This window comes from Astatotilapia calliptera, chromosome 6, assembly GCF_964374335.1.
Source record: "Astatotilapia calliptera chromosome 6, fAstCal68.1, whole genome shotgun sequence".
NCBI lineage: Eukaryota > Metazoa > Chordata > Actinopteri > Cichliformes > Cichlidae > Astatotilapia > Astatotilapia calliptera.
The window spans coordinates 33,650,001-33,672,539 of NC_137427.1; the positions used below are offsets into that span (position 1 = coordinate 33,650,001).

The following is a 22,539-nucleotide window of genomic DNA, read 5'->3' on the forward strand; positions in this document are numbered from 1 at the left end:
TCAGCCCCATCCACAAAAATACTGAGAAGGTCAAAATCTTGAAATGTCCCATCAGAGGGGGCAGTTTGGCATGTTAGCGTTTACACTGACGAATTGGATATTAGAGTGCAGATAAGCATCTACGGATCGCGGGTTAATACCAGGTACAAACAGAGCACATTTACAGGCAAACAGCCTTTCCACCTGCCACATATCAGTTTAAGTGTACATGACAGAACACAAAAAAGGATTATTTAATTCAAGTAACTGAATGCAGAGCCGCAAAAGTTAAAAAAAATTCATAATTTAATAGTAAATAACAGATAACAAGCGCCGCACCTTTTCAATTTGCATGCTAATGAACACAATTCTCCTCAAACTTAATCGCAGCGACACTAGGTTAATGAAATACGCTGCTAACTAAAAGGTCACATGAGACTGTAACGAGTAACTTCCAGCCCAACAACAAGAAGATAAAAGCGATCCTCAAATAAGACGTCGGTGCCGTTTTGGGGGAATGCTGTGAGAAAGCATCCTCCGGCACATCGCGCCGTTAACGAGCCCCGATACTGCAGAAACTCGGAGAAATACGCAACTACTGTCTTTTCCCATTTTAGATGACAGCACAAAAGATCTCAGTGAATTGGGCCTACGGGTGGAGAAAGGGGGAAGAGGTCAAAGGTAAAGCAGGCATATGATGAGGTCAAAGCTGGTGCTGCTTGGTTTATTACTGAAGCGCCGCCGCTCCACATCCTCCCTCCAAACCCTTTCAATTCCCGACTTTATTTATCATCTCTAATTCCCCTTCACATTCACTCCCTCTCCCCGTTCAGCTCGTCTCCGTTTCCCACACAACTTGACATGAAACGAAATGCAAGAAAGGAGGAAGTGAGGACTGAAAGCCCCCCCACCAAACACAAACACACACACACACACACACACACGCAGAGAAATTGAAAGAAGCAGTTACAGAGAAGGAAGTAAACATGATTTCTTTCCTCCTTTTTTGAGCACTTTGGTTTCACATGAGCACAGATTCCACTTGAAGATTCGCAGATGACCAGATAAAGAGTCGGCTTAACGCACACTAATCGTCCTGGGTGGCATCAGCAGAGTCAAGACTCAAGAGGACTGCAGGCAGGAAGCGAACATTAAAGTTAACAGTGTGTGTGGATAAGGTGTGTCTCGGGTTTTTTTGTTTTGTGTTTTTTTGCCTAGACACTCTGGCCTCTTGGAACTGATTCAATTAGCATCCGAATAATGACTAAAGACTTTAGGGGCAAGAAGGCATCTCTTGAATCTTTTCTGCACCAGCACTTGTTGACCTTGTGTCCCAGCACAAGTCTAGACTTCAGTTTTGCCTACAATGACAACCTTTGCATAGCTTCAACTTGCAAATAAAAGAAATTGAAATGACGACTATATAAATGTCGTGCTGTTACTCCTCTTACTTTTATCCACCGTCTGACACGAGCCATTTTACCTTCCTTTTAGGCCGCTTTGCAAGCCCGGCTGCTCTTCGCAGACAAAAGATATAAAGGGCAGGTCGGTGGGTGGGGTGTGCAGACCAAGCCCAAACATTAGAGAAAAACAAAAGCTGTCTGAAGTGTTTGGAGCACTGAAGCCAGAGCTTCAGGCAGTATTTTCAGTGTGTGTGGATGAGGAGTGAGTGTGAGGATTTCACATCCTGCTGCTGTGGCTTTCATTGTCTGAGAAGAAGGTGCTGCAACAGGACAAGACGTATAACACAGAGCTGACATCAACAGGCACTCCTTTCCACTAATCTGAAGAGGTTTCATTTTAACAAACAGAGCGAGCACAACCATACTGTACGATTCTAGCAACATCACTGGATCCGAGCTATGAAGAGAGGTTAATTCACTAAGAGACTAACAGCTACCTTCATTTAAGAGCTCACATCTCTGCTTTTAGGGATATTTTATTTTACATTTCATTTCACAGAGAAATCACAGAAAGAACGTTTGTACTGATTTAGCCCATCACCAGTTTGCACAGCCCACCACCAATCCATATACAAAAGCACTTACAAACACAGCAACCGCCCGCATCGTGCCGGGATTTTGTGCAGATTCGTGGATGCCCTGGTACCTCTAAGCCAAGACATCAGTGCAGAACTTATTCCAGTGTGCTCATGCCAGCGCTCGCTGTCAGTCTGCTGTTGCAACCTTCCTTGCCCCGGAGGTGCCGCCTGTCAGATAGTGCAATGCAAAAGGTTGAAGCTTACAGGGCACAGAGTCTGTCCACCTGTAACACATGTAATTCTACTTTTAATGACCTGAAAAATAATCTTTCTGGTTTGTGTTTACCACAAACCAGAAAAATATATATTTTTTAAATAGTCAGTGGTGCCTCAAGATAAGAGGGTTTAAATATTATAAAAGCAATTCATTAATATATATGTAAATTTCTTATATTATTAAAATATCTTATTGCGGGTCACCATAACACTCGTGACTAGTTAAAGAGGTTATATCTGTCAATGTAAGACGCTTCCAGCAACAGAAAAAATGCTGAAGTTAAGACAAAGAAAAAAAAAGCATAAAAACAAAGCCAAGAAGAGAAAAAGTCACATGCTTCAGCTAAACTTGTCTGAATGTCTTTAAGGCGTGAGTGGGAAAACACTGCTCACTGGGAAAACTGGGGAGAATTCACTGCAACCAGAACGTGCTGAAGTGAAGGAAAAGGGAAACTTCAGCCAAAACATTTATCAGACGACAATCTGATAACAGTGAAGGTGGAGAGAACGTAGCTCCTCCCTGTAACACCGCCTGTGTAAATTTCACACTTTGTAAAATTTAACTTTTGGAATCTCTAATTTTCTCTCTTTAATGGAGCTCTGTGGGATGTTTTTAAGAGTAAAACCTAAAAGGTTTAGAAAAACCCAAACTGCCGGCTGACGAAAGCAGCACAAACATTTGGTTTGTGCTGCTTGAAAGCCAAGCCAAGAGATAAACAGTTGCAGATATGAGGTCTGTGTGCTGGGAGGAGGAGGAGGAATTCCCCCTGTAAACTAATCTTAATTATACGTAGTATGCGTGTCACTATGGCAAAAAAGTAAAAGAAACAAAACAAGTCCTGTGACACCCACTGACCCACAGAAGTGCTCTGTGGAGAACTCTGTGTTTACACAGTCCCGTCTGGATGTCTGAGGACAGACTTCATTAGTGCAATAGTGTAACTAAAGATCAACAGTGTTACTCAGTCTGATTTATGAGAATTCAAGTACACAAAATTATTTTGCCCGATGACAAACGCACCCTTTGTGTAGTACGCGAAGCGAGGATCAGTGAGGCGCTTTGTGCCGTTTGTGTTTGAACATTACCGTAGACGCTTTTGTCTGAGCATTCTGGCTTTGTAAATATTTGAAATACCTCTCAAAATGCAGTATTGTGCACAAGTCTAGAGCTACCTCTCATTTCTTTATACTCTGAGAAAATATTTGTTATGACCATCTTCATTCTTCAACAGTCTGAACTCTTAGGCAGCTTTCTTTTCATTTCCTTAAGTGTTCTTCAAGAACAGGATAGTTCTGCAGGCTGTTCGAAGGACATTCAAAGCTTTCTTCTGTTCTTGTCAACATGAAATTAAACTGCTGAGCTCATGGGAGGCCAATCTATGATTGATAGAAAAACACACAATGGGACACCGAGTGTTTCACTACTGGCAGCGTCATACTGAAAAGCCGTTTCCAAACAGATGCTTTCTCGATGGAATTGCACGGTGCATCTGTATTCCATCAATTTGAAAAGATGCCCAACACCACTGACTGAAATGCAGCCAAAAACCATGACAGAGCCTCCACTGTGCTTTAGAAGTCTTCGTGCATCGTCCAGTTTCCTCTATTTTTTTAAGGACATGCTGCACACTGTGCCAAGTTTTTAAGCTAATAGCTCTTTAGGAATCACTTTGAAAGACCTTCAAAAACCCAAAGTCTGACTCCTTAGAAGCAAATTATAAAAAAATGTGAGCTGGCTCAAGACTTCTGTCACAGTTCTGCACATCAATTAAGCCATTCAAACAACTGTTAACATTCTCGCCCGTCCAAACAGTGTTTAGACGCCTCATTCTTGCATTAGACTTGCTTATTACACTTCCCATCGCCACTTAAAAACAATGACAAAATTGCATGAATCACACACTAAAGACAGTTTTACACACATGATTGTTTCCGTACTCAAACAGATCAAGAGCTGGACTTGTGTGAACCCTGAACAAACATGGACAAGTGGCTATGAAAATGTTGCCACATCAGCAAAATATTTCATAGGTCGAATGATAAATGAGATCCAGATTCTCCGAAAGGCTCACAGGCTTTCTGCGGTGTGTGTGTGCAGCCTCGAAATCCACTTTTCTTATCTCTGATCACACACACAGACGCACAGGCACACAAATATTTTTCCACATGGGAAAGTCTCTCGCATTGTCTCATCTGGACAACAAAGAATTTCTCAGCTTATTCAGCACCACACTAAGTCTCTGAGCAGTCTGCTGGCCTCACCTAACAAGCTCTCTGGGGAGACATCAAAACAAAACAAAGCACCTTGGGTGCAGCAGTTAGTGAGACCAGCTCCCAACCAAACAATCAGAAGCACAGCCCAATCAGAGGGTCTTTAGTTAAGGGTCTCAACTGTCAGCCGCAGACGTGCTTCTCACAAAAAACAAACACCTAATTGCGCCGAACTGGAATTGCCAAACTTCTTAATTGTGTCCTTGGGCAATATTTGCAATACAAAGTTATTGGCTGAAGAGCTGTCAGTATCAAAATAGTGCATCAGTATCATGTGGGTGGACGGGGGATTATCAAGATGCTGAAAATGACACCAAGCAGATTCACATAAGGAATGCTCGAGCTATCAAGACAGTCCTGTTTTAAGTCTTGTGACCACATTATCAGTGGGAGTAATGGCAGAAAAACTGAAACAGAATAGTAAAAATACTTGTAATGATGTGGATTTTCAAGCATCAGGCAGCGACTTCTTCCTAAATGGAAGAGTTTTAAAATGAAACAGCACCCATAAAGTTTTATTGGCCTCACTCTTACTCCCAGAGTATCGTAGTAAATCTGTCGCCGCGCACCGCTGATCACAGCTTCTCTTGATCCTGCTTTTAATGCCTGCTGAGGCGCCTATCGTACAGGTAGCTCCTCCATTAGCAAACAAGTGTCCTGCACTAGAGGGATTCTGAGCAAGTCCAAGGTTTAAGTCAATACTTTTGCATTTCTTTACTCACTTGATGCACGGGGAATGACTGAAGCTGTTGCTCAGTCATTTCGTTGCTTTGAGTCTCTAATTTTAGATGAAAGGCACAGTTTTCATGTGCAAGAGCAGAATCTGAGAAAAGTACTTCTCTTTGCACAAGTTGTTTCAAATGCACGCTGCAGGTAATCTGATGGTGCAGATACGCCCTTGTCTTAACTCGATCCATTTCAGTCTACACATGAAGCATAACAGTACGCGTTGTACTCGTGCTGTAAACGCCAGTTTTTGTACTTTCTGCACAGCGACTCCAAAAAAATGAGCTCTGAAGCCCTTCTGGAACACAGCTCACCTGCAGCTCCAGATTGTGCTTAAAAAGTGTTGTCTAGACCAGTGAGGGACTGCTGGCCAGTAGAGTCACCTCTCCGACAAAGTGGCTTTCTGCCAGTTCCTCTTACATTTACAAATAAAACACGAATCCTGGACCAAAACGCAGAGCGCTCTACCTCGATCTCTTGCTTGATTCAATTGCTCCGAGCTAACGGTCGATGGACAAAGATGTTACTTATGGATCATCATTTTGTGGAATTGCCTGCCATTTTCCAAGAATCATAGTTCTGCGTAACAAACCATCTGGCTTAACAACCATCCGGAGCGTCATTTCAGGGTAGGTGGGATCATAAAACTGAATCATGAGATTATCACAAGGTCGTAAAACCTGAAGTTCGTCACCATCACACTATGTGAGTCCATATCAGTTTTGAGGTTGACTGTGGTATTGAAAACATCCATGTGCGTCATGGAAACCAAAAACTATTTTTAATAGCTCCCATTGGTTAGCTTAACACAGGTTTCGATCACCACAAATGACTTTCAGCATACTTACCCATATGGGAAAGATATGTATAAATCTTATAAAGTTTGTATCTGTCTTGTGTGAAACTTGTATGAAAAGCATATAAGTGTGAAAACAGATATAAGATCCCTTGAAAAATTATATAATGAAACTTGTATGTTTTGGATACTTCCTAAAACAATATATGAAAGTAATGCGAAAGTGGCCACTTTCATGAGTAAATCATGTAAGTTTTTACTATTTCTTTTCCGTATGGGTGATTTTGCCACTTTTGTACACTTGTGGTTAAAAATGGTTAATATTTGGAAACTGCTTCACCCATATTGCCATACATTATACTTCGTTCCTCGTTCAAACTTCCTACATAGGCACACGCTGGCAGGTAGCTAAATGCAGCCCCTCTTCGCTCGTCTCTTTGGCAGCAGAATCAGGAAATCCCACTCGTCTCCTCTTGGCTCACGGGTCACTGCTTTGGTGAGCGAGACTTCAGGAGAAAGCCAGAGTGCTAAATGGATTTCAATAATGCAAGCCCAGTGAGAGCCTCAGAAAGGTTGTGTGCATGTGCCGACTGCATGTTATGATGGAGCTGGGGTTTAGGTGGACATGAATATTGGGAAGCGAGCTGCGGTGTGAATGCGTGCTGTCTCTGAGGGGACCTGATAGGTGAGTGATAAGAATTACCGCTTCAGGTGCAGCAGACGTGAACGTGCATGCATGCGTGACTGAGCACGGATTGAGGTGAGAGGATGGGAAAAGCCTGCAGAGTGCCTCTATTCCTCCGATCTCATCTATAATTCAGCACTGTAGCGGTCTGTGAGGTCTTTTTCTCGATCCTCTGCTGTTTACCTTCAGTAATGAAGGTGGAGACGAGTGTTCTACGGTACATCTCACCATTTCTCCCCATCTACCGCCAACTCTCTGGAGGCCATACAGCTGTGAGCAGCAGCTCAGCGCGTTTCACTGAATGAAGTCCTTCTGAATCCAGAGAATGTGTTGAACTGGGTAAGGCCTGCCTGCTTCAGCCTTAAAGCCATCTAGAGCAGGGGTGTCAAACATAAGGTTCGGGGTCCAGAATCGGCCCCGCCAAGACTCTAATCTGGCCCACTGGACAGATTTGAATAATGTGAAGGAGGGCATCAATTTTTGGATTTTATTTTTTTATTTTTTATGTATTTAAAACTGTTTTGCAGTTTTTCCTGGCGATAAAGTGTTAACCCAGAGTCATTCATATTACACCACAGTTATATCTTAGTGGAAAAACAAACAAAAAAACCAACCAAAAACCCCCAAAAAAACAAAAACCAGGAACTTTTCTATTGTTTAATTATTTATCTATTCACCTTTTTTAAACAAATGTGTCCACACATGAAAAAGACCATTTTCTGCAAATGAACAGAAACGTTCTGTTTTATAATTACAGCGCTCTCTCGGCAAGGAGCTAACAGAACTACTTTTTCTGTAATTTTACACATTTATTTCTTACAATTTAAGCCCAAACAGTCATGCAAAACATTTATTTCCTTTAATACAGCAGCATTTATTTAACAGATGGGAAAAATCTGAGACATACTGTTGAGACTGCATGTCTTTTTCTTATATGAAGATATCTCAGGGCTGGTCCGGACCACTTAAGATCAAAGTGAGCATTACTTTGCCCACAAAGTAAAAGGACATCTTTTACCTAGAATATTTCTAAAATGCTCTTGACTCAACATTTATGGATAATCTGAGTTCATCATAACAAAGCATGTGTCCCTGAGGTTATGGTAGCTCAGTCGATTGTGCATCTTTGCAGTGGCCATCCCCACAGTAGAGGTTTGGGACAAAACTATTTTTACTGAAGGAGAAACAGCACAAAACCGCCTCCTGCTTTTCAACTACACGTGTAAAAAACAAAGAAACGCAATTTGTTTAAAAAAGGAAGCGGCTGCTAAATCTGAATGAATCGCGATTAAGTTATAGATACATTTCCACTCCTTTCATGCAGCAACCCTTCCTTATCTTTAAAGTTGAAACAAGGATTCAAGTCGATTTTGGCTCCACTGTATGGTTCAAGATCTGAAAACGCTGGATCCCACATTTCCTATAACATAACTCATTGGTTCCTTTCAGAGAGACGTTCTCTGCCCAAATACTTGCTCCTCCAAAAAAAAAAAAAAAAAAAAGAGGGGGGGGGGGGGGGAATAAACAAAGTTATTTTTTTCATTTTGTATTAAAAAAAAAAAGGAACATTTTACATATTATGCTGTACATATTTAAATGGTTGTAACAAAATCATAGTTATTTATATTCCTATATGTTGTCAATACAAACAACAGTAAGAAACGTGAAGACGTCAGAGGTCAAATGTGACATGATATACAAGCCTTTATTTTTAAGGCCATTTGTCAATTTCTGACTAATAAACCATCAAGTGATCCTTGAAGACCTTGATGGAAGACCTAAGCTAAATTTGAAGGCATTGTTAACACGACTCCGCTCTACATTCATTCAAAACTATGATGTTTACAGACAGAATAACGCCACCAGAAACACGACCCCCTTGGCAGAACGTGATAAACATCAAAGTCTGTTAAATCAAACCTGAACATGACAACCAAGATCACAAAGTCATCAGGAAAAGCGTAGCCAAAGTTGACGTTTCCCATACAACCAGCTGCCTTTTGGAAACCAGATGTTTGCCCCCTGCTGGCCATTAAAAAGAACTCCGTGTTAAGGCCCTTTTAGGACCTGGTAGTTGCATCCATCCTTCAAATACAGTCATGTGTAACAAAGATCTGTCATGTGGGAGACTGAAAAAAACAAAACTAAGGTTTCAGTTGATAGCATCAGTAAAAGCTCATCAGAAACAGAAGAGCCGTGTTTCCCCCGCCCCCCACAGCCCACGCTGCACCGCTCTTTCCTTTGTTTTGAACCACTGGAGGAAGTTTACACTAGAAATTTGTTATTATTAATCTAAGGAAGTACATGGCACTGTATATTGTTTCAGTGTTATTAATGTGTGTTGTACTTCTGTATACTTGTAGATCCTCTTTTCTGTTTGTAACTGGAATAAGTGCACAGTGAATCCACCTCAGGGACAATCAAGCATCGCTCGGCTGAACTCTCCCTTTCCCCCTCGCAGCTGATTCAGTCTCTTCTCACGCACGTCTTTCCTTCTATTCATTTCAGCTTTCTCTTAATGGATTTCTCAGCTAGGACCATCCGACCCCGGCGGTTTACAGAGAGAGGTTGTGATCTCGTAGAGCCCCTCAGCCATGCCGAAACATTTTCCTCTGTTTTTAAGGTTCTTTCGCTCCGTTTCTACAAACGTCTCATTCCTGTCGAGGATGTGGCTCTGACTGTAATGGCGTTCTGTCCTCCTCGCACTTCCTCCGGTCACACTTGTAAAGGTCACATGTTCCTGTAGCCTGGAATGATTCAGATGCTGTCAGAAAATCTGTCAAGCTGTGCGAAACGCTGATTTAATACGGGGCCATTTATTTTCAGTAACAGACGTGACCGTGGTAACAACTGTACTTCATACGGCTTAGATCAGCAGTGTTCAAGTTACGTTTAATGGCTGTCAAGTACAATTTAACATCAGAATCACACAGACGACGGATATGTGCGACTCCCGTGTACATACACTGACTATCGTAAAGACAGGAAAAGGCTGCGCAGATTAACCTCACCTTACCGTAAATATGAGAAAAGTTGCTCAGAGTAAAACACAAACAGACCATCAATGCCCACTAACAGATCTGAGTATGTAACAAACAGCATCTGGGTTCAGATCCGGACTGCAGTCTGCCTATTGGTGACCTAGAGACACTCCAGGCCTCAAAGGCCGGCGTCCTGCAGGTTGTAGATCGCACCCTGGGTCAACACACCTGAATCAAATGATTAGTTCATTACCAGCCTCTGGAGAACTTCAAGACATGTTGAGGAGGTCATTTAGCCATTTAAATCAGCTGTGTTGGATCAAGGACACGTGTTACTGTGTCGGCGGTCTTTAGCCAGGCAGACTGTGCCTGCGAAGTCCTGTTATCTGAAAACTGCAGTTTACAAATCGTCCATCAAAAGAATTTCCTCTTCAAAAACTTATTCGAAGATCAAATCTATTTTTATTTCGCTCTACAGTTCGTCTATCCAGAATTAGAATAGAACAGACAGCTACATGTACCCTTCAGGTACTGACGACATATCACATTTACGAGGAGGCAGATCAGACGTCACTGTGACCTTCAGGTTAGACCTTTCTTTGTGATAAAAGCAAAATCCTACAAACACAATGCCACAGCTAGTGCTGGCTTCAAAGCACTAAAAAGGAGATAAATAGTTTGGTTTCTCCCAGGAAAACAATGACCTGCTGAAGGAGTGAGGGGAATATTGAGAGTGTGAACCTCGGGCTGAAGAGGTCACTGAAGCGTCTGAGCAGCTTGGCGCACAGAGAAGGTGGTTCACTATACAAACTTTGTATTTCTAGGCGTTACCATCACCTTAGTTCCCACCAGTTCCGACTTGCTAAATCTGTCACTTCTTCTCAGTTTCCTCTAACCTCCCACATCGCCGTGCTTCACTGTGCGGCGTCACCAACGACCGCCGCTCTCTTAAAAAGCAGTTCTCGCTGCAGTGATTCACCCCTTTAGTCACTTGCAGCATCCACCCCGTCTTTTGTTATCCGCGCCCACTCGCTTCCATTCTATTAGAGGTTAAAAGGCCAACTGCGAGATCTAGGCTGCTGCCGGCCCGTTACCGCCGCGCGTCGTGATTGCAGGGCGGGCTAAGCTGACTCACGCTAATGTTTTTGTATAATATCGGTGCGATAACGACAGGGCTCCGCAAATCAGCTTGACAACAAACAAAGATGTCTGGCTTGCAGCGAGGCTTATCCCCAAGGCGTGTGATTATAGGCGAGACAGAATTAAAACACCAAATCTCCTGTCAGGTTTTTCCCACCTTCCCCTCCTCCCCCTCGTCCCCACGCAGCCTGGTCTGAGACCCATTGCCTGTCGCTCGGCTTTCTGCCTGAAATACCGACGTGATTATTATTGTTTGGGGGGGCGGATGCTGGAGAGCAAGTGGATCTGTGTGTGCACGGGCTCGACTTGGAGAACACAACAGGTCCCATCGTGGGAGAAAACCAGCGGGTTTTCCTCGATCACCATCTCGCTCTCCTACTCGCCACACGCCTTCAGCTTTTTCCCGCCATCTTAAAGCGAAGCGTCAAGACAGCAGCCTTTAAAATTGCTTACTTGTAAATTGAGCCTAACATTGCAGGCGTGTGCACAGAGCTGGGATTAACTGAAGTAGGTCAACACCCAAAGAAAGGAAAAGAAAAAAAAAAAAAAAACCCAAAAAGCCCAACAACAACAAGGCTGGAGAATTCACTGACACGCTGCTATTGTCTGCACAGCTAACATTGTTATTATGGAAACAGGAAGATGGAGCCCATTAGAAAGCCTCCATTTCAGCTCCAGTTAAGCCTGATGGGTCTTTGCATTAGTCCACGGGGCAGGTGGTAATAGCTGAACGCAAAGAATCAGGCCCGATGGACCCAGAGAGCGTTCTGCTGCATTATGCATAACTGAAAAAGGCCACATCGGTTTAAAAAGCAGCCAAATCAACATCCAATATTTTGGGGGGGGGGGCAGGCGTTGCTCAATTAAACTTTTCCCCCCTGTCTTGCATAACAGAGGCTAACGAAAGCAGCTCGTTCAACTGCTTTTAATCACCGAGCACTCGTTTGAGAAAGCCTGATCAGGGACAGGAATGAGATAAAGAAAAAAAAAGAAGCACGTAGAGGGAGAAACGGAGGCAGTTTGAAGCGAAAGCATGAGGGCGAGGAAAGAGGAAGATTAGCGCTAGAAGTGGTGCAGCAGGACGCTATGCGGCTTCAGATGTGAGCGAGGGAAGGAAGAGAGAGAAGCAGAGAAAGAGATGTGGGGGAGGAAAGCAACGGCAGAGCTGAACAAAATAAAGCCAGAGGTCATGTGTGATTTAGATCACAGGGAGGAGGAGAGCCAGGTCAAGGAACTCGTTTTGAGGGGGACACAGTTGAAACAGTGGGCACGTTTGCGAGCACATACATTAGCTAAGGTGGATATACACGTTCAAAATAGGCATTTTTTAAAAATAATATCACAGCAGCTGGATGATAAAACAGCTAAACCAAAAAAGTCCAACATGGTGTAATTTCTTTGCTGCTTCTCTCACCAGATGTTAACACAACTGCAGTCACTCGCAGCCTTAAAAATAGGCCTGTTTTTCTGCCACCGTGCAAAATACTGTTTTTCTTTCCCATCGCTGTTAGCAATGACAGTTTTTTTTTTTCCCCACAGAAGGAACTCGCTAAGCTGTATAGGTGCCAAGAGGAATTTGAGTAATCCAGCTGGGTTAATCGAGTTCTGCTTCTGCGATTACAACCTTAATGCGAGTAAGATAACTCTTAAGGGGTTTATCTGACAGTTGCAATATTACCCCGCTGGTTCTAATCAAATTATTAAAATATGTGTAAACACAGCAAGTGACAGAGGAGCAGACGGTGAGGTAGACTGGTGCATGAGAAAAATGGAGCAAGAAAGAGATTTTGGGGGGGGGGGGGGGAAGGAAGTGAGATGCCCACAAAGATGAAAGAGGATCAGGTGATCACTGTCAGCTGTGTGAAAACGAAAAAGTAGAAAGCTGCTATCAGTCCTTACGCTCTATCAGGCTCAGTTCAAAAGCACAAGCAGTGAAAAAGTCTTTAAAAAAAAAAGAAGAAAAAAAGAAGAGCACTTGGCATCTGTACCGGTCCTTCGCGTGCCTTCAGACGTACTTAAAACCTTCGTGAGCATTTCCTGAAAAGGGGGGACGCAGGAGGGTGTAAAAAAGGTGAGATGTGCAGCGTGACACGGGTTATAGATGAGATGTGACTTCCTGTCAGACTCACAAATTCTTCATTTAAGGGCTTTGGTGGATTCTGTCTTGTGTTATAAAGTACATATATAAGAGATTCAGTTTGTCTGGGATAAACAGGAGGAGCATCTGCTCCCACAGCTGCCTCCTAACCTTCATCAACTAAAAAGCCAACAATTGAGTGATTAGCACACAGGCAGAAATGTTACATATAGGACTTTAAAAACTGATACAGTGGCAATCTCTGATTATTTAAAATTAGGGACAAGGCTTCCTTGTTTATCCTCTTTCTGATTGCTCTGTAATCAGCTGTTTTTGTGTTTGTGGGGATCCAAACACTCTTGCCGGTATGCCTAACATGGCTCAAGGGTGTTTTTTTTCCTTAATTTTCCATTTATTAGCCATTATATACACACACACACACACCAATATCCATAGATCAGCTAGTTGCTAATAAGTTGAGTAAGTAGAATACTGTCACTCCCCAGGAAAAAAGGGAGTTAATGTATAAATAAGTGCTGTGACAGCCACACATACACACTTTACAGTAAGAAATGAATAATACTGCAAACCAACAGTTGGCAATACTTTACTGTAAAGTCTGTATGCCAAACTGTTTCTATGTTGCCAGTAAATTCCTTGCTGGCAACATAAATCCTGCAGATAATCAAAGGTGGTTTCAAAGGTGATTAATATGTTGCTCGACTTGGCTGACCAACCTAAGCATCGGCATAGTGAAAGTATATTTTAGCTATTAGCACTGTCCACATCTATAACGTAGGCCTGAGCACATGAAGGGTGGGAGGTTGATGCTTTGAAAATATAAACTCATCCATCTCCACGGTGATATAAGCACAACAATAAAATGGTCAAATACAGAGAGAGAAACAAATAGCGGAAAAAATGAGTCAACTAAGACAAGTGTAAAATAGATTCTGATATTAGCAGTTTGCAGAAAAGGACTGTAGTTTAAGTCTAAATGTCACTTTAAACACTACACTGGACGTATACGGGCTCATCTTCACTGCTGGATAAAGCACAATTCTGCACACAAACAGTGACTAAACTGTTGCTGGAGCCACTACAAAGCTGCAAATCTGGACTTGTTTACATTCAGAGCAATTTTCCAGCTAATGGTTGTCAGAGTGCTGCACAGACACAGCTCTGTCACAGCGGTGAACAGCTGGCAACATTTTAAAACCAAATGAAATCCTCATCAGGATTTTTCCCCCCAGATTCCACTCAGTTGGTCATTTGAGACTTATATTATAATAATAATAATAATAATAATAATAATAATAAATGTCCTTCTCTTGTTCGGCTGGGCACCTGTAATTAAAACCCCCAGATTTCTTTGAAAGCTTTTCATTTGTCATGCGCAGCTTTGAAAAAGTTGCTTGTAAAAGTTGACACGAGCTTTAAATTGCTTTAAAGTGCAGTCATCCCCCCGTATTTATATGAAACTGTCGATACATATGAGAGAGTGTAAGCCTGCCAGCTTAACCCATTTGTTGACTCATACCATAACCAGATGCCTCACCTTGTGCAACCCCGGGGTAAAAATAAGAAAAAACCTTTGTTTCCTGTCTCTCACCCTTACCACGGTTCTTTTTCCAGCCTGAGGCACAGTTTTCAAGCAGAGTGACAGATTGATCAGCAGTTGCTGTCGCACATGTGAGAGAGCAAGTGTCCGATTGAGTTTGGCACAATTTGGCACATCTATAACGTAGGCCTGAGCACATGAAGGGTGGGAGGTTGATGCATTGTGCAGACTTGTAGCAAGACCAGTGCCAACTGCAACCACAAGGCCTGTGTGTGCACGCCGCAGCTCACTTATCTGTTACAGGCACAGTTCAGGAAGTGCGCCGTGCACGGTGGGAATTCAAAGCTTCTGGGTTCCGTGTGTGTATTTGGAAAGTTGACCGCGTATCATCGCGGCAGGAGGAAAACCCCCACACCGCTTTCCTGCACTAGCGAGCACGATTTGGTTAAAAGAGACTTCGGCTCTTTGTCCGTTGCAGTTATCTCGCCAACACACCGTTCTTAACGCCACACCCTCTTTCATATTCAGGCTTGACATTTAGGCAGTTAATTTTAGGAACCGCACAGGGAAGCAGAGTCTGGAAGAAGCACTACGCCACAGTAAAAATGTCAGCCAACATATATGAGTTCTTAAAACAGAGTTCCACTGCCTTTTCCCTGATCCATGACCGCCCTGTGGATTAAAGTCCCGCTTTAACCTCTCTGTGAACCATCCAAGAATGAAAAGGATCGTTTTAAAGAAAACAGCCAGGGAACTAGCTCGAGGCTTTTGTGATACTTCCAACAGCACCACGAGCGCTGTGCTCTGTTCCTAATTATGCCGATTCAACAGTGGCTCTAAAAGGTTGGGCAGATTTCTGAAAAAATGCACTGACCTTTGATCCATTTCCACTTCCAGAAACTTCCTGATTCGTGAATAGTGACAATGGACATCCCACCTATTGCCACTGTACTTACAATTGCAAAATACTGCTGACATGTTGCCATTCTGTGAGCTGGGAAACGGAAAGAGGGGAAAAAGAAAAGAAAGCAAACCACGAGAAAAGCTTGTGAAACAAGAGAAAAGACCTTGCAAGACACTGGTGCAACTCAAGAGCCACACTTATGACACCTCAGATCCGCCTCCAGCGGTGTTGCCATAGAAGCGTCACATTCGACAATAATAATAATGGATTGGATTTATATAGCGCTTTTCAAGGCACCCAAAGTGCTTTACAATACCACTATTCATTCACTCTCACATTCACACACTGAATATGTGGAGGCAGCTACAGTTGTAGCCACAGCTGCCCTGGGGCAGACTGACAGAAGCGAGGCTGCCATATCGCGCCATCGGCCCCTCTGGCCAACACCAGTAGGCAAGTAGGGTAAAGTGTCTTGCCCAGGGACACAACGACCAGGACAGAGCCCAGGGATCGAACCGGCGACCTTCCGGTTACAGATGCGATTCCCAACCCCCTGAGCCACGGTCGCCCACGACGAGGCCTCTGAGGTGCATCAGTTTCTTCTTTGAGCGGATTTTGGTGATTTGATTTCACCTGAATAAGAAGTGCACAGGCTCCAACCCTCCAGAGCAACAGTTAAGTGTTTTGCACATACTTCTGCTGGATGGCACCTCTGTGTGCAAGGAGCTGGTCACCTGCCCTGAAAATTACTGGTGAACTGCCAGTGCTACCCCTCAGCCTGCTAAGTAGGCATACCTATGGTATCAATTTCAAAATCCCACAGCACCTGGTTCTCTAGTTATCACTTTCACAAGATTTTCAGAAAACGTACTCTGATCTCGAGGTCAAGCACCGAGATTGGACCTGGTCCAAGATTTTTAATAGTTGAGCCTCTGGTATCAATATGAAGCTCCTACGTCACCTTGTTTTCACGTTATCACTTTTGCAAACTTTGGTGTTGCAACGATAATACCCGATTAGAATATGAGCGCTTCATTATTTACCCACTGATATTTCTCATGTCGTGCTGTTGTTCTATCATATTAAAAAAAAAAAAAAAAAAAAAAAAACATGTTCTTTCTCGATGCCTCTTTTTTCCCCCCAATTTTCTTGTAGCAGCAGACGTGAGGACAAGCATCCATTCAATCCTTTTAGCTCTACATCTGGCTCACGTTTCCCTGCCAGCGTCCACCTTGACCATCTGGAGAGAGGAGCAAACCGACTTGCATCTCAAGTGCTCTTATCTCTGACGACCCCTTCTTCCCTTTCGTCAGCCCAAAAGCACCAACTGGAAAGGTCAGGAATGTAGAGGCAGAACGGTGTGTGTGTGTGTGTGTGTGTGTGTGTGTGTGTGTGTGTGTGTGTGTGTGTGTGTGTGTGTGTGTGTGTGGGGGAGGAAAATGTCAGGCAACCTGAGCTTCTTGTCAGCTGGATGTGCTTTTGTGCCGTGCTCCTTCGCCTGCTAGCGCTCATGCTACTCTTCCCAGAGATGAGAGCGCACACACACACACACACACACACACACACACACACACACACACCAACTACTATGAACATTTTTAAAGTTCCCCCAGCTGATACCTCATTGTCATTCTCCTTCCTTCCATCCTCTACCACCTCTGTCTTCCTCTTTCAGCTCTGTTTCAGGCCTTTAAACATAAAGTCTCCACAAGTTTCTGCTTCCCATGGCGGCCGGGGCAAAAGAGAGAAAAAAAGGTTTGCAAAGCTTAACACATCAGCAGCTAAATCCTCAGAGCTCCCTGCGAAGCCATTCAGCACATCAACTCAACATGGCACATTTTTCATTATCGTTACCCTGACAAATCACCAGACAACACAACAATGAACTCCAAGGTGCGAGTGCTCCTGGAACACATTTTATTAATAGGTAATGTGCAAACAAAGTCAAATGATAATAATATATTGCAAGGAAGGAAATTATGACTGGTTCAGTCATCGGCTTGAAACCAAGTAGCAGCAGATCATGATGGTGTGTCAGATTAGCTCCAAATTCACAAAGACCTCTACATGAACCTGGAAATGACTTATTGAAGACTGAAAACCTGGTCAAGTCACAACATGAAGGTATGAATACAGCTGTTGTGCATGAGCTCAGTGGAAACAGCCAGGTCACCTGGTTCGAGTTTGCACTCCGGAGCGCCATGACGAAGGGAAATAACTTTGTTTTACACATCTTTATCGAAATATGTCAACTAATATTTTGCCATGTGACTCGGGCCTCATCACACCTAGGCAACGAAATCGAGTTTTATTCTGTCGGCAGATGGAGGTGGCACAGCTTTCCTTCTTTAAACTATTGTCCACATAAAGACCGGTGCTGACCTTTTAAAATTCCCCTAGTTTGTCTCCGCCCTTTCACCGTTTGTGACATCTTCATTTGGAGAAACTAAATTCTTCAAACATCACAGTGTTGAATGAGCATCTACTCTCAGTGTTTCCCACACATTTAGATCCTTCCAGCGCCTTTCCAGTGCCCTTACCCTGCGGACTGTCCCCAACTCTTTGTTCTGCTCTCCGGCCCACGAATGACTTCTCCACCTGCTGTAGGTTTGCTGCAGTCCAAGAAGGTGGAGTTTGGAACACGTCTGACCAGAGGATGAGATCCTTCTGGGATAACGTCACAACAGCGATGCAGCCAAAAGCTGACTAGTAAGGAACTCGAGAGGGGGAATCATTGCAGAGATGGCAACATTCCCACAAGCACATATATACTTAACAAAAAGCTAAGCCCTGTCATATATAAGGACATACACAGATTAAAAACAAACACTAGCTCTACATCTACTTGGCTGCTGCTTCTTTTTTTGGCTCATTCTACAAAAATCAAACTGGAGCAGATGGCTGTCAGGGGTTTGATGAACCACTTAAGGCTTCTGCCTTGCTTTGCTTGATTGAAGGCAAGTGGAACATTTTATTTTGAAATGCAAATGATCTCACTCTCTCTCTGCTTTTTTCCTGCTTTAATGGAGTGATTGCATTAGAAGAGGGAAGATGAAACTCACTTCTCTCAAGCATTCCCTGTGCTGGAGCACCAACAGTTTCACGAACCCATGTAAGTCTGGTCTCGCAAGAACTTTAATGTTTTTGTTGTTTTGTGGTTGTTTTTTGAGCACAGGCTAATTAATAACTACAAAATAGATTTTGCTATTCGTGACTGTACATTGAAAGCTTTAATCTCGTGAAACTGTGACATGAATTGTAAGTGTGCGTCTGTTCGCTGGAGCAACATAAAAAAATGTTTTGTTTGAGGGTTTTTGGGTTCCTAACTCCACCGTAAAACATCAGCTTTGCATAGATTGCACGCAGAAGCAAGAACATAGGCAAATATATCCAGCCAATCCTGGCAACACACGTTGGGTGCTATATTTTTAATGCCAAATTACTGAGAGAGAATAAAACAAGCATGTGCAATTTGTGCCCACAAGCCACCACAATCCAGAAGTGATGACCTGCCACTGATAAGTCCTGAAAACCCTTTCTGTTGAGGTAAATATAGCCCCTCGTTGATAGACGCAGAATGTCACTTGGGTACAACCCTGAGTGACGGGAGACAAATTTAAAAAATAAAATAAGCAAATAAGCAAACGGTCCATCAGGCTTCTCCACCTGCCTCTGGAGAGAAAAGTGAAAGGAGGGAGAGGTGACTGGCAGCTCATTATACTCTGCAAGACAACCTGTTAATGATACAGGCAGTGGGTGAATGTGACACTCAGCTAGCGCCTTACCCCTACTAAGATGGGAGAACATGTAATCACGCACACACAGGCAACTAAAGCAGACAAAAATAACACTGGAAATTTGGTCATTTTCTTAAGTAACCATCAGACTAGTTTCTGTGAAGGCGTAGCTGCTTTGGGACAGATGCTGCAGGCAGCGCTGAGAGCATAAATTAGAGATACTCGACTGACCGGCAGAAAACTCACATGAAGTATATTTAGGCACAGATGCACTGCTCACGCCTGATAAACAAATGAAGTCCAAGTTCCTGCAAATCGAGCTGTTGTATAGTTGCATGTGTGCCGTTTTGCATACATAAAAGCCACTGAAACTGAAAACTGAGAATTGGTAGTTTTGCTCAGCAGAAAGTTTGATTTTTAGAACGCTCGAGCCTAACGATAGCTGGCATACAGTTAGCCAGTAGCGTCCCTTTGCCGATTGGACGATAAAACCTCAACTTGATCTTTCATATCTTGAAACTGGAGGTTCAGGCATGAATTTCGATGTCTCTCCACAGCACGTGAACACCCATGACTCCTTTTCTCCTCCACTTTGACGTACTACATGTGTGGGTGGTCTCTAGCCACATATGTAAAATGCAGTTAGTGAGAAGGGAGATGCCATTCCCAGCAACTGTATAGAAACACAGTGGGTGAACATGGCGGCTTCCGAAAATCCCCAAACCCACTTCTAATTTTATGTATCAGCTTGTTGGAACATATATAATTATGTAATTAAACACTATTCTGCGTATATCCACAAGTACAATATCCAACTTTACCTTTAAAAGAAACATTCTCCGACGGGTGACCATGAACAAAATAGATTTTTTCTCTCAGCTCTCTCCGTGGATGGACTGGATGTTTCTATCGTGACATCACCAGATATCATTTTTCAGTACATTTGCTGGGCTGGGATAAGCAGCCAAATCTGATTAAACCCTGGATGACCGTCCTCTGGGATTTGCGATTTCTAAATCATCCATCAGCTCGAGCTACCTGTTCCCAAAACCAAACACCTGCTTCTGACTCTATTCTTAGTTTAATAATAACATTTGTTGCTCCCAGTTCTTTTTTGTTTGCCATCTGCGTCCCATCTGACTATTTATGCCCGGAGGTTTCATGAACTGAGCCTCACTTAGAGTTAAAGCCAGTCTATAGCCTCGCTGATATGAGAACCTCTACAGCTACCCCAGTTGGAAACCCACTGTATGATAAATCATTCAAATAAAACCATCAGAGAAGTTGAATTACCTTCTTTAGTCGACGTACTCGCAGCCCACTGAACTCTATACGCTGACAACAGTTCACAAACCAAAGCCTGTGACTTATGCTTGCTGACAACAGTGTGCTGCAAAGTTTCACCTCTGAAACACACCAGCAGCCCTCCACTTCACTGCTCATTCAATTTCCTGCTCCTTTGCATTGCTTACATTTTACATTTTCTGGCACGAGGAGAAGAATAAGGTTCATTTCCTGGATCACTTCTGTTTCAATCAACCAGCTGTATTAAATGCAGAAGGAAAAGCTTCTGCTCCCCAGCAACCAAGAAGGAAAACAACATTCCTTTAACCTTAAAAAGGTTCGTGGCAGAAAGGACTCATGTGTGAAGAGTGAAGTAAGAGGGGTGGGTGGACTTCTTTAATGAGATTAATTAGCGCGAGTAGGAGGGGGACAATGTAGGAGACAAAACGTGATTCAGTGGGGTGAAATGAGTGCATTCTTAACATGATGAGTTTTCTGCATATAGCAACTCTCGCTTTGACGAAGGTCAACCCACCTCCATTGTTCATTTTAATGTGTCGCATTCATGTATATGTTATTGAGTGAGTGTGCATTGTGTTCATTGATTCGCTGCAAATGAAGTTTCCCGTTAAGGCACAAAGAAAGTTTTGAACTGACAACGCGACAACAAATTCTTGAATTAAGCTGACAATGGCGAGACAGTCCATCTGGTTGAATTGCAATTCGGTCTGAACACACACACACACTCACTCTCCGATAGATAAACTGGATCGTTTATACACACAGCCAGCCTCTCTCTTTTTGGATAAATGCAGCATTATGTGCCTGAAACAGTGAGGGGTACATAACAGTCAGGGGGCTTTCCTCCAACTTCATGCCCAGTCAATGAGTCTTTAAGAGTAAATTATGGACATTCAAATGTAACACACATCACTTTGAATACACAAACACACACAGTTCCTGTTTCTCATCAAGTCAAATTGCTCATAGATAAGCAGCAATAGCCAGAACGGTTTAAAAGTATGTTTTAAATACATCCTCTGTCATAAGGCATCTCAGTACAATCTTTTATTTTATGCTTAAAACTCGAGTCCGATTGACCGAAAGCTTCAGACTGAGGTTGACATTCAGCTTTCTAAATGTGTTGCCAACAAGAAGGAGAGTAGAGTTTCCTCTGGTAGGCAAACATCATCAACACCACGACCAGGCTGAAAGGCGTTTCTCCCACGTGATATTTTTTGCCAATACTGATAGCAAATAGCTAATATCAGTCAATGTTAGCTTCCAAATATATCAGTCAAAGGACCATTATTCAAACAGAAGAGTACATGCACGTTTTAATGTAAGAGATGTATTACTGCGGAACAGGAGTTGGGGAGCGAAAGTTGTGCGATGATCACTCTAGCTTTTAATCCAACATATCCTATTATTGGGAAATGTTCGTCGGGGAAGTGCTTTCTTACTTCAGCAAGACAATGCTAAGACACATTCGGAGGTAATCTGAAAGCATGAGTGCGTATTAAAGAGCTCAACAGCCAAGTGCAGATGCAAGAAATCATTTGCTGATTAATGAAAAATACAATCCTTCACTGACAAAAAACAGTGATGGCAGCTTGATAATGACGACCTGCAGAGTCAGCACAAGCTGTACCTCAGTCAGGGAAAAGGACAAACAAAAAAGGGGAAGCAGCTTGTGACAGGAAATAAGACGAGAAAGGAAATTTTGAATACATGTGTCACAACAAGTTTCTGATCAGACGCGCGGCCCTGTGATCGGAGAACAACTGCGCTTCTCAATTTAATATGCCAAACGTCCTCACAGGTCACGAGCAATACTTATCAAAAAAAAGAAACAAGCTTGTATGTTTCTGGTGTGATTAAGTCGAGCGGGTTGGCTTGACCCAGGCGACCACAGAGCAAGATCCTTCATAGCAGAGCCTCAGTGGAATAAACAGCTCAGTAAGCATCTGCTAATGACTGCGGTAATCTTGAAACTAAGAATCAATGCTTGTTAGCAAAAGCCTCTGCAAGAAGTTGAGTGAGCTTCGTTGAGATGTTATGGTTGATGTCAGAGATGTGAACGGCTGCTGTTATTCCTACTTTTTGTGTTTCAGGTATTCCGTACTGGGAAGCCTCTTTTT

The 22,539-nt window shown here is 43.1% G+C and overlaps 1 protein-coding gene across 6 annotated transcripts in view; it reads right to left on the minus strand.

The window, feature by feature from the left end:
- The window catches only part of mgat3b (beta-1,4-mannosyl-glycoprotein 4-beta-N-acetylglucosaminyltransferase b), a 64,585-nt gene that overhangs the window by 19,071 nt on the left and 22,975 nt on the right, over positions 1-22,539 (minus strand). For 3 of the 6 annotated variants that reach the window (XM_080303189.1, XM_080303188.1, XM_026171827.2), the window contains exon 2: positions 2,028-2,188. The exons of the other annotated variants lie outside the window; for them this stretch is intronic. In XM_080303189.1, coding sequence (XP_080159315.1) covers positions 2,028-2,104 — 77 coding nt within the window. In that variant the 5' untranslated portion in view covers positions 2,105-2,188. The remainder of the gene's footprint in view (positions 1-2,027; positions 2,189-22,539) is intronic. 6 annotated transcript variants of the gene reach the window in all.